Here is a 12,657-nt window from a genome sequence, read left to right on the forward strand (position 1 = left end):
AGAGATATGATCAATTACTAAAAGTGCAAGGATTCAGAAACTGATACAATTTAGATTTATGGTAAATAAATCTAAATTGTATTTTAACAAAAAAAAAAAAAAAAAAAAAAAAAAACATGAAACTACCTCCTTTCATTAGAAAAAGAAAATCTTCAAACGTGACTGATCTGGGCGAGAGGCCATAAGAACGATGATTTAAAAAAAAAAAAACAGTAAACTTCCACGAAAACTTTATTTCTACCACGGGAGAGTCGTGTGGATTCATACTCACATCAATTAAGTCCGACAAGTCGTGGATGTAGTACTTGAAAACGGACGCATTTGTCGCTTCCAGCGTCAGCAGGTACTCGTTCCGCGCTTTGATCGACTTCAGCTTGTTTTCCGAGTACTTGGCTTGACGCTGACAAGAGAATTAGAGGCAGCAATGAGAAACAACACGGCGAATGTGACGGGATGAATTTAATGAGCGGAGAACAGCCTTTTTTGACAAGTGATTATAGTTTTATGTCTCTGCAGGGAAGGTGAATCACAGAGCTGAAGCTGGATTACTGGCAGAAAGAAAGTTTTCAATAAATAAATAAAAAAAAAATGAGCGACCTCATTATTGTGGTATAAATAATGAGAAGAAACAAAACCAGACATAAAAAAATGTAAAAAAAAAAAAAAAATCAAGAAAGGAAAGAGTTCCTGCTCTTTGATTCAGCCGGATGCCTCAGTCGTCTTCATCCCACACCAGACGGACCATGAGACTCTGAGTCACAGTTTCCCGACTGACCAGTGGGCTTTGACTCATCATCATTCATATCTCAACACTTTAAAATGCATTCCTGGAAAGGTTCTGCTAAAACGGGCCGTTCCTGCAGTCTGTAATCATTTCCAGAGATATTTAACAAATTACAGGCCTGTTGTACGGGTAAAGCCTCTGCTTGTTTGGCTGTGAAAATGCTCTCAGTGTGTTTTTCTTTAAATGGGTCAAGGAGATCTGAGAGGTGTGTACTCTCGCCAGAACCAAACACATTTTCTGTCATTGTTGGAAGTGTTAAAATTATTACACAACATTATGTTTTCTTTCAACTACTTACAGTCAGTGGCAGAAACATTCATACGCCTACAACTTTTTAAAGCCACTGTTTTATAATTTAATTGTAACTTGGGATTTTATAATAAAATTTTATAATAAAATCCCAAGCTACAGTTTTAAAGCCACAAATTCATGTGATACTTCATAACTTAATAGTTTTACCACTAAAGATGTAAAATTAGACGTGTCGTGGTAAACCAACTCAGCATATTGCCCTGGACACAACATTCCCACCATAGAACATGGTGGCGGCAGCATCATGATATGGAAATGCTTCTGTTCATCAGGGACGCTAAACATGAACAGAGTTTGTAGGAAGAAGGATGGAGCTGAACAAAGTTAACTTCTAGAAGAAATCTTGATGAAGGCTGCAAAATTTAGAATGAAACAGTTTACATCAAAGCATGTTTTTACTTCCCAATTTATTAGTTACTTTGTCGTCTAAAAAATAAAATCCAATTGATGTTTGTGGTTTTAGCCTGACAAAATGTGAACGCTTCAAAGATTGTTCACATTTTCTTTAAGGAAACTACAAAGATGCCAACAGAGAAAGTGAACTGTAAACTTATTTAGTTTTATTTAAATATGATAATTCAACTATTATAAATTAATTCAACACAATTCACCTTCTCTTTTATTTTCTCAATCTTCTTCTCCATCCGTATGCTGAAGACGGGGTCCCCCCTCCCAATCTGCTTTTCTTCCTGCTTCTCAGCATCCTTCAGCTTGCTCTCGGCGTTGATGCTTTCCGAGTGGTACATGTGGTAGGTCTTCATCACCTGCAAATGCACACAACAATCAATCAGACTAAGTTTCAAGGAAAACAATCCTCATGGCATATTTATTCCGGCATCATTTTAAAGGAAGAAAAAAAAAATCCTAAATTGATGTAAAGTGCTTAAATGACTAAACTTTGAGTATCCGGTCAGTTTCTGTGTCCGAAGGTCACAGTGTTTAGCTGTGACCGGCCTTTTATAACCCTCTACTAAATGCTCTGTAACCCAAACTGCTCATTCATTACATATCAGATAATTTTATCTCACCTCCTTCTCACTTTGACCCAATAGCAGGATGAATTATCTCAGGGTTGACTGTACATTTATAACTTTGAACCAACCCAAATAAACTCAGTGTCCGGAAGTTTTAAATGAAATCTGAATGAGTGTAATGCAAGTCCTGCAAATGTATCCGCATTATGCGACCTGGGAGTGAGTATTTTTATTGTGTCGGCCTTTATGTCAGCTCTATCTGTAAAATATGCTTCTTGAATGATAATTCTAACTCTGTGAGCTCATCTCCTCTTGCTGCCGGCTCATCAGAGCTTCTGTATTTTGGAAACACTCAGAGACGCTTCCTGCTGCCTGAGTCATCACCCAATGTGGAAGGAGTTTGTGTGCTAGTCATACTATATCCATGATCAAATAGGAACTGACTCACTTTTAAGTTGAAGGTAGACTATGAAACATAAAAAAATTTTTTTAAAAAAGTTCAGCAGAGCTAAAAGAAGATACAAGTGCTCAGAAGGAAAAACAATTATGGAGGATGATGAAGAGCGTAACGATGGAGTCGACTCAGACCAGACCTTACAGTACTGGGTTCACAAAAATGAGATGGGATTTTAGCTAGATTTTTTGGCAAACTGAGAATCTCTGGAGGTTCTTCCCATGTAAATGCAAATCTGATTAAAAATGATGTATAAACAAATTTAGCCAGTGGACAATAATTCAGTCCACATTTGACTTATTCAAATAGAAAAAAAACATTACAGGATAACCTTTAAAACTGAAGCAGTTTCTTAACACAGAGTAAGCTGTCATGAATGTTTTTCACCTCTCCTTTATTACATTTTAGAACCGACGACTTTGCTTTGCGTAGTTTTAATACACGTTTTCAACTCAAAACAGACATAGCAAATTAGATTAGAAACTTTAAAGATTGTTCTATTGTTCATGTTTTATGCTTGCCCCCACACTAATCCATCTATCCACCCATAAACCACCAGAAGTAAGGATTAAAGTGAAGTACACCCTGGACATGTTGCTAGTTCATCACTGGGCCAAAAAAAAAATGTAGAAAACATTTAGTTTAGCAAAAAAACCTTCCTAGGAGCAATTATGAAGCTCCTAGGACAATAATCCTAGGAGGACCACTGTCCTCCTAGGAAGGACTGTGGTGAGACTGCATGATTCCTGCAGTCCAGAATCATGCATGCAGAACCCACACAATCCCATAAAAATGCTAAAACAAAACTCATTTCTTTGAGCAAATAAAATGTCCTGTAGTCTTTCTAGTTAAGTTTCACTATTGATAATAAATATATTTTCATTCTATGTCCATACACAGCAGCAGTGGTTTCACCTGGAATGAACTTTCTCCAGCAAATTATAACTTCACAAGCTGTTTCTGAAACAAGCTTGTCTGCTCAAAACCTCAACTTCAGTCCGGAGACTCTCCCTTCTCAGAACATAAACATTTTACACCCAAACTGAGTTATTTTTGGACGTATGGAACAACACAGATAACCCTGATTTGCCTGGAGTTCCTCTCTTATGGTTGGGGTTTTGGCCTAACTGGATTCAGTTTGGAGATGGGTGACTGACCTCAGGCCCTGCACTCTTCACTTACTGGTCTGGAGTCTGCCACGGCTGTGTTTACTCTGCAGCTGTTTTTGGAGGGACATATTTAGAGCAGACCAGACCTGTTATTTCATTCTCAGAGGCCAACACGGGGACTGTGACTGTCTGATGCAATAGCTACAGTGTGTGTGGGTGTGTGTGTGTACCCTCAGGGGACTAAATCAGGTCAAATCAGCTGCATGGACAGTGGTGAGACTGACACTCTGAGTTGAAGGCAACACTTTGTTTGGAGCAGCAGAGTTACGGTCTGAGAGTGCAACCATGCTGGTTCTCTCAAGCGGGTAACTGGAGACTAAAAGCAAACTTAAAAGCTTTTCATTCAATCACCGGGGATGGCACAACAGCTGCGTTGACTTGTATTTAATTAGTGTACATCCATCGTTACCATGACGATCAATAGAGAGGCTATTGATTGCGAGTTCAGAAGAGAATGATTAACCGACGCGACAATACATCTCAAATTAGCAGTTTGATGTACCCAAATACTTTGTTTTGACACTGTCTGGGTATTAACAAGGGAGCAAAATATGAAATAAAAAAACGGAGATGTATTTTCTTTAGTTCAATACAAATTTGGAACACAAAGTTACATGCAATGCTCCAAAGGACGAGTAACACATCAAGAAAGTTAGACATAGACATAGAAAGTTAGTTGTGCAAATAGCAAAAGATTCATGATTAACCAGCTGCCCACAGTTGCTTATAAACAAGTGTGGGCAGGAATTATTTATTTAAGGTCTCTTCCACATCTTAACCAGGAATGCTAATAATTATAAAAGATTCCATAGATAAACCCAAAATAATTGTCAAACATGTATTTCAAATACACTCACAGCCTGAATGGTCGTCAGACTATCGTAACACTGAGGTGTGACAACCATGTGGCTGTCCTGATTAGTGCAAAGCTGAACTTGCTGATTAAGATGGACATGGACTGTTTTTTGTTTTGTTTTTATTTTTTAAAATGTCATTTCTAGAGACATCTAAAGTGAAAGTGAAGACCTATTTCTGCACACATCTACCAAGTGGCATTTTTAAACTAACCGTTTCAAGGGTTGTCTGTAATTTTATAACTTATCTGCAAACCACCGAAAAGTTTTTAATCAGACTCCTCTGAATCTTATGACAACAGTGGTGTTTTGTAGCATCAGGAGACTCTCCCAAAGCTCGACAACACCCCAGGCCTCCAAACTCCCCAGATCCCAATCTGACTGAACATCCGGGGTAAATTCCTCAACAAAAAAAAAAAAACCCTGTCCCATGGAAACCACACCCCACAATCCACAGGTCTTATCTACAGAAAGCATCACATCTCACCACAGACCCATGGCAGAGACCTCATCACGTCTACAGCCTGATGGCTGCTCCTAACTAAAAATGTCTGTTGTTCTTTCACAGCTGAATAAAGCCAACAATGCCAAAAAGAAACAACACAAAAGGAAGTCTGTACAGCGAAATGCTGTTTTGCTCCAAGCATCCCCTCTGTGGGTTTTCATGAGTTTTCTTCCGATGAGATGGAGCAAGTAGCTGATGAGGGCCATTAAAAACAAAACATGGGGTCTAATGATTCAAGCAAGCACAACCTGGATACTTTTGGAGGATTTAATAGCTAGTTTACTGCTTAATCGTTCCATTCTACAAAAGATGTACAGATTCTACAGTCAATAGTGCGGTGGAGTGTGTGTGGTGCTGAAAACAAAATATCAATTTAGATTCGTCAGATATCAAATTACAGATGAATTCAGATGTGAAACTGAAACACATGATGGGAAGCTGTTTTGATTAGAGCTAGTTCAACACCAGTAAGCAGCCTCAACCACAGTCAAGATGAATATAATTAGATGCATTAGTGGAAACAAAGCAAGTCATTAATACTTACTGTGTATAGCTCATTTAGCACTTTCATTAAGTCTTCCTGAAGCTGGAAAGCAATTTCCTTGCTCTGCAAAAGAAAAGAAAAACAAGCGAGACAAAATAGTTACACAATGTAAATTTTTTCACACAGCATGAAATTAATACTGAGATATTTTTTTCCATTGGTGTCCAATTTTGTCACAACAAACTTCTCCTTCTAATTTACAAATCTTCCAGATTATAAAACGAATTTCCATATGACACAAAGATAATTGTACTTAATAGAACAAGCAGTTGATATAAATTAACTAGTCAGGATTAAGATAATGTTTTTTTTTAAAGTGTCCAGTTCCACTAACCACACCCTGGCCTGATTTCTGGCAGACCTGTAGAATTAAAAAGACATTTTAAAAGAACCTGTCTGACAACACTAAGTAGGCTATTTAATTATTAGATCGACTAATTTCAGATTTTGAGTAATTTTTGCCAAGTTGACTTAAACATGAGATATTATTGTTACAGGTTGATTTTCTAAGCTATAGAAAAGTAATTGTTAAGGACCGAAGCCTATATTAATATCCAATATTATTACTGCTGTTATGACAGTCTTCACCAATATTTTACTTTTCTTTTTTTTTTATTTAACTACTCAATTAATCTGAATATTCAATAGATTACTCGATTACTAAAATAATTATTTAACCTATTAATAAGTTGCTACTGGAGAAACAGTCAGTGTTTTCTGCTACTGCTGAGGAGAAGTTTCATGCATTCATCTGCTTGATTTGTAATGCAACAAAGGGATCTCTCTAAATATTAAACTGAATGATAATTAAATGCAATAAATGCATCCTAAACACAATGTGGCTTATCGACAAAAGCGCTCCATAGTTTGGACATTATGACCTTACTAACAGCACCATATATTGCACAAATGACCACAGTTTTATTTTAAAGAAGTGTACTGACTTAAATCAGAACAAGACACAATGTATCAGTGAATTACTTTTTTTCCCCAGGATTTTCAGTGTGAAAGTGATATCAGTGTCTTGCTCACTTTTCCACCCAACAGCAGCTCGAGTTTCACTCCCCACATGCTCAACACATTATTTGGCTGCCACGACTAAGACTTCTTCCCAATATGTTAACTCAATCAGCCGTGCCACAGGCTCGACTCAGTAACACAATCACACACATGCCCACATTAATGCATCTAGCATTTGTGGGATACGGCTTTAGCAGTGCTGGACTTAGAGGGACCTTTTTCTATTAATCTAATTGCGGCACTTTCATATTTCCTTGGCACTGACTAAGACAGTGCATCACATGTTTATGAGGTTATGAGTCATGACAATGAATCTTTGATTGCTCCTCTGCAGTTGATACCGCAGGCTGGATGTTACCTGGATGATGTTACAGCCCTGGCCGGCACGTCAGCTCTCTTTCTAACGCTGTTATCCTCAGACAAATCTCATTCTGGGAGCCGCTTGGCGCAAAAGGCTCTGTGAGAGTTTTCTGGGGGTAACACGAATCCTACTGGAGAATAATTTTACTTCTGATCAAAACATGGAATGCACTGGCTAAAAACTCATGGATTTTCAACAGCTTCAGTGTCCACACACTTTTTTCAAACCAAAATAAACTTTGTTTGCATTAGGATATTATGTCATAGCCCAAGACAAAGTAGTGTGTAACTGTGAGGGCAAATAAGTTTTATTTTATTTTTTTACAAATACAACCCTTTAAAGTATTGCAAATGTTTGTATTCACTGCAACACTCCTAGAGTATAATTTCACAAGCTCTACTGGAGACATTTGCCACATAGCTCGTGCTAAATCAAGGAGAGCAAACAAACCTCTAAACTTATTATGACCTTCTTTCATAAAATTGCTTCCTTCTTGCCACTCCTCCATAAAGCCTGATTAGCGGAGGGCTCAACTCCAGTCAACAGATGATGACACCTGACCTGCGGATCTCTGCAGTTCTCCCAGAGTGTGTCTGCTGCTTTAGGCTCTCTTTGGCCTGACCGTTAGCTTAAGTCAGCGGTGTCAAACTCAGTTACATTTTGGGCCACAACAAAAATCTGAATGTTCTTAAAGGGCCGGTTGTGCCAGAATGTGTTGATAAATCCCATTAGACTTAAAAAAATTAAGAAACAACTGTTTATTTGTGTTTCTTAAAGTCCCTCCAGAATTTTGTTATTGGTTTTCGTGTTTTTTTTTTTGTTTTTCCCAATCAAAATCACAGATTTTGTGGATTTGTGAAAAACTGGGGGGACTTTCTAATGTAATTTAGAGTCTAGGGGGCCACATAAAAAGTTATGTGTTTGAATAAGTTAGTAGTTATTGCATACTCTTCATTTTTCTATTCAGAAATTGAATGTGCTGTGTTCTTTGGTCTTCATGATGTCCTTTAACAAACCTAGGAGATATTTTATAACTCAGCTGTACTTATACTGAGACAGAATTATATACCTTCTTCATTCACTCTATTTACTAAGTAGAAAAAGTCTAAAAGTAGTTGCTGGCACTTGATTTTATTGAGGGTAATTAGAGTAAAGGGAATGAATGGAAATATGAACCACGGTTTTCAGATCTAAAGTCACATTTTTATACATTTTTAACAAATCAGCATTTTTCTTAATCTGAAATGTAGCAATAATATGCTTCTTAAAGTATTAATTAAACTAGGGATATTCAAAATCAAATAAAGGCTCCTGCAGAATTTTCAATTATGACTCCGATTTATAATTCACTACAGCTCCAAGGTCTCCTCAGCACCAAAAGTAATGCGCAGACAAGGATGAAAAGACAGAAGAAACACGCAATCTCCTTCTCATTGCATGTCCCTTACTGCTAAAGCCTCATAAGCATGTGGACAGGCGGCAAAGAGGATTAGAGTCTAAAGTCTGAACTCAGAGTCTTGCTTGGGGACTGGGATAATCTGCAACACTTACCTAATCACCACCTTGTGAGTAACGATACTCGATCTATCGCAGTTACTTAATCAGGGGGAAAACAGAGAGAGAACCAAATCTCGTTCATGGTCACCTTATGGGTGTTTCACTCAAAACAAAACATTTAACTTGTAGGCTGTAGGTTTAGTATTGACCTCATCTAAACAAATCAACTTCTTCCACATGTTCGATGTGTTTCCTACATACAATAATGTGTAGCAAATTCCAAATGGCAGGAGTCACTTCAATTCTTCCATCAACTTGTGTGACTCCTGCAAGGAAATTTATATAACTTTATGGTTGCATTGAGACAAAACCTGAAAAAGTTCGCCAGGTGTGAATACTTTTACATTGTTGCTACCCTATTCGCTATGTTCGTCACAGTCAAGTACATTTGCTTATAAAGACGTATTTTTTTCCATGTAGAGCAATAAGACGTGAAATGACTCTTGTGGGAAAAGTCTTAAGCAACAGTAAGTTGAGAAGACAAAACCTTTGACTATCTGTCAGATCAAACACACATCAGCTCTTCCCCATTTGGAAAGCTGGGATGCGATCCAGAGCTCAATGAAAAGCTTTCCCAGGGATCTCACGAGCCGTGAGACGGCGTCTGCGTGAGTGAGAGCAGTAAAGACAGACGTGGCAGTAAAGAAACAATGCGTTCAAGACATTACTAACCTTTCTTGCTCAAAGAACCAACACTTGGAACGCTCTGAACCCTGAAATGGTCTCCTCTTTTATACTATAGCTAAATGTAACACACAAACTATTTACCTCAAATTACAAGCAGTGACAGTTGCTTACCAAATGTTCTGTTGCATAACCAGTATTGATTTAATTTCCTCAACTTTACTCCCTTTCATTTGAAAAGAATCTCAGTTGGGGGTTTGGGGGGGGTTTCCAAATCACTCTAATTCATCACAAGGATCCTACGAATAGATTTCCTCTTTTGAGTTCATTCCATCTGTGTACCAACCACATCAGAAAGATAAAACAAACCAAGAGAGGAGAAAACAGGGAAGCCTTTAGGGAGTGGTGGGTTTCATAAAGCCGCCGACATAAATCAGTTTAACAGGCAGCAGTCGCTTAGGGCCTCTGTGTGTGGTGCTGTCCCGCCACTGTAGAGCAGACTTTTACTACATTTAACATAATACTTTGATCAAATCTTCATTGAGAAATATATCGAATCGCAATCATAGTTGAATCTGTGTATACAGTTACAGGGAAAAGACTGCTTAGATGCAAGATTTGCTAAAATACTATATTTCAGATGTCATGAATTCACCTTCTCTATGTCAGTACTAAATTTGACCAATTGAATGGACTTTAATTGTTCTTAATTTACACACAATCTATCTTTTTATTGGCTGAGATGCTACAGCTCGTGGACGACGGTCAGTAAGAACGATGTGAATCAGTCATAATCAATATAATCGCCACAATTTTAGACAATAGATTCTCTCTGCTATTTTTAACACTTTGCCTACTGAAAAGTTTAAAGCTGCGTCGGACTTCAGAAACACCACCTTGTAGTTTCTTTCTCCCACAGAATGGGACTTTCATGAATAAAACAAAGCAGAATAAAAACAAAGAGCCAGTTGTATGAATAATGGAAAGTGAATGTGATAAAACCCATTCAAGCATGAAAACAAAAAGACAAGATATATATCTATTATGCAAGCATATATAGATATATATCTGAAAATCTCAGCCCCATCTTAAAACACTTTTAAGATGGGGGGTGCGATCAAGGAAATGTTCATGCCAAGCCAAATGGTCAAGTGGAGGATGTTGATGGAGGCCCCAGGTCCCGTCTTTCTTTGTTTACTTGCTCTCTGTGAATGGACTGCTCAGCATGACCCCTGAACATACAAGACACTAAAAAGCCCTGGTCTTTGATGTGCTGGAAGGATGACAGCCGTACATCTGTCTCTTCAACTCTGCGAGGGAGCTCACGTAATACGGGGAAGTTCTCTGTTGTTTGTGCCTCATTATTGGAGCTCCGCTGAGATCAAACGCTCGGGGAAGCTTTAATTAGAGGACGAGATGTGACCTCCCACAAGGCAGCTGTTTGTCTGCACAATGTCACCTGGATCCACAAAGAAGCTGCAGAACTTTAAAGGGACAAACATTCCATGATGCGGTTTGACACTCCAGATTCCACAGCGTCAAGAGTGGAAGGTGCTGCAGCTGCAGTGAATCAGGTCACTGAGGATCTAAAGTGTGCTCAGAGTTGCACCGTAATGTAATTTAAAAAAGTTTATCATTAGGACTAAATATGACCATAAGGCTTAAACTGAAGCACACCGAGGGTTCTTGGTTACTATTTGGGCAAAACCAGTGTCAAAAACCCAAAGTTGAAAGCAAAAACTAAACAAATACATTTCATTTTCTAAATAAAGAAGGGGAAATTTGAAGGTTTCTGATAAATGAAAGAAGGAAAGAAAGAAAGAAAAAAAAGAAAGAAAGAAAGATAGAAAGATAAAAAAAGAAAGGAGAAGCAGAATATTCTCTGCAAGCTAAATGTACACAAAGGCGCTCTACTTAGGAAAGGCAACTTTGTAATTTAGCTCTGTGGTAAGTTCTTGCGACTCCTGCAGCAAGGAGCTCATAATCTGTTAGGGAGTTGTCATCTTTGTGGTGAAAAAAAAGGCAGCGGCTTGGTTTTGACCAGAAAGCCATGAAAGAGTGAACGTACACTGATTTGAAGCTGCGGTGCCCAAAGTTCAACGCCATTACTCTAATTCAGAAAACAAACCGCAGCGGCTCAATGGAGCATCGTGCCATCAGAGCCAAAGATGAATATAACTTCCTGCATATCATACAACTAAATGGGCCAGCTTCCAAGTGAATGGGTTAATTTATAATTAGAGACCGTTTATCCAAAACGCTGACCTGACCGCAGTGGAAAAAAAAATCTGGATTGCGTTTAGTTGCGTTAAACCGTTTTTAAAATTCAAAAAGAAAAAGTCACATCTGACCCCTCAGGTTTAGGTTAAATATAAGCATGGATATTTTCTTAAAGTCTATTTTTTCAGTCACATGCTACTTGAAAATTACATTAAAGAATGAAACCAATTTTGTGTTGAATACAAAACATATGGCAGAAAAGAAATTAGCTGTTATTTACACTGTGCAAAAATGAATAAGGTTCAGGTTTCTCATGACAGTTTCTGCAAATTTGTTGGAGTGAGATAATCTGTCTTAATTTTAGCTGTCAATTAAAGGGACATATCTGTCTTGCTTTACTCTTAGGAAACATTTATCTGAAACACAGAGGGAATTATTAGATTAATTATGAGCAAATTCTAGAGAGTGAGGGGGAAAGGTCACCTTCTAAAACAAGGTAGTGACCTTAATTCTACATGATAAAATCCATTTTCTGTCACAGTCTCTGACCTAAACAACTCAATTTTGAACAAATATAGATAAATGACAGGTAGGCAAAAGAAATATAGGTCAGGTCATTAGCTGATTAGCTGGCCTTTTTTGGTCAGCTAATCAGGAGTAGCCATGTGATCTGTCCATCCTCACCTTTTTCAGTAGCCGCGTGGAGTCCTCGCTGATTTGCATGAACCTCATGATAACATTATTGAGGTAGATGTCACTCAGTGTTGCATGGTCTTTACTCTCCCTCCTGACCTGGTTCAGCAGCAGGTACCAACAGTTGACTGGTGACAGCAGATTCTGGTCTTTTCTAAAAAAAAAAAAAACAGAAGAAACAATCAGATGCCAGGAAGAGAAAATCCATTAAGGTTGTTTATTTTCTATCTGTTAATGAGGAAAATAAGAGCAAAAAGAGTGGATCTTGATCTTGATGAGACTTGGCAGGGTAAATTGTTTATTGGAGGGTGTAATGAAGTCCATAGATCATGACTGACCTAAGTCCGTCAATAGAGGAACTCAAAATGGTTTTTCCCATTCATGCTTATTATGGTCACTGCAATTGGACATTTCCCTGTTTGCTTGCTTCGGCACCAGTCAAAATTAACTTAAACAGAATACAAGGACAGTCTTTTTAATAAGCAAAAACATTTATTAAGATCCTTTAGTATGCATTGCATGCAGCCCATTGCTCTGACCTAAACAGTAAAGTTGTAAATCTCTTCTGAGTTATATTTCTGAAATA

The 12,657-nt window shown here is 38.0% G+C and overlaps 1 protein-coding gene across 4 annotated transcripts in view; it reads right to left on the bottom strand.

The window, feature by feature from the left end:
• Positions 1-12,657, bottom strand: part of srgap1a (SLIT-ROBO Rho GTPase activating protein 1a) — an 82,941-nt gene that overhangs the window by 34,753 nt on the left and 35,531 nt on the right. For all 4 annotated transcript variants that reach the window (XM_008411652.3, XM_008411653.3, XM_081608022.1 and 1 more), the window contains exons 3-6: positions 12,063-12,225; positions 5,597-5,659; positions 1,708-1,860; positions 272-400 (exon numbers count right to left, since the gene is read on the bottom strand). In XM_008411652.3, coding sequence (XP_008409874.2) covers positions 272-400; positions 1,708-1,860; positions 5,597-5,659; positions 12,063-12,225 — 508 coding nt within the window. The remainder of the gene's footprint in view (positions 1-271; positions 401-1,707; positions 1,861-5,596; positions 5,660-12,062; positions 12,226-12,657) is intronic.

Source organism: Poecilia reticulata, chromosome 6 (genome assembly GCF_904066995.2).
Source record: "Poecilia reticulata chromosome 6, P_reticulata-male-v2, whole genome shotgun sequence".
NCBI lineage: Eukaryota > Metazoa > Chordata > Actinopteri > Cyprinodontiformes > Poeciliidae > Poecilia > Poecilia reticulata.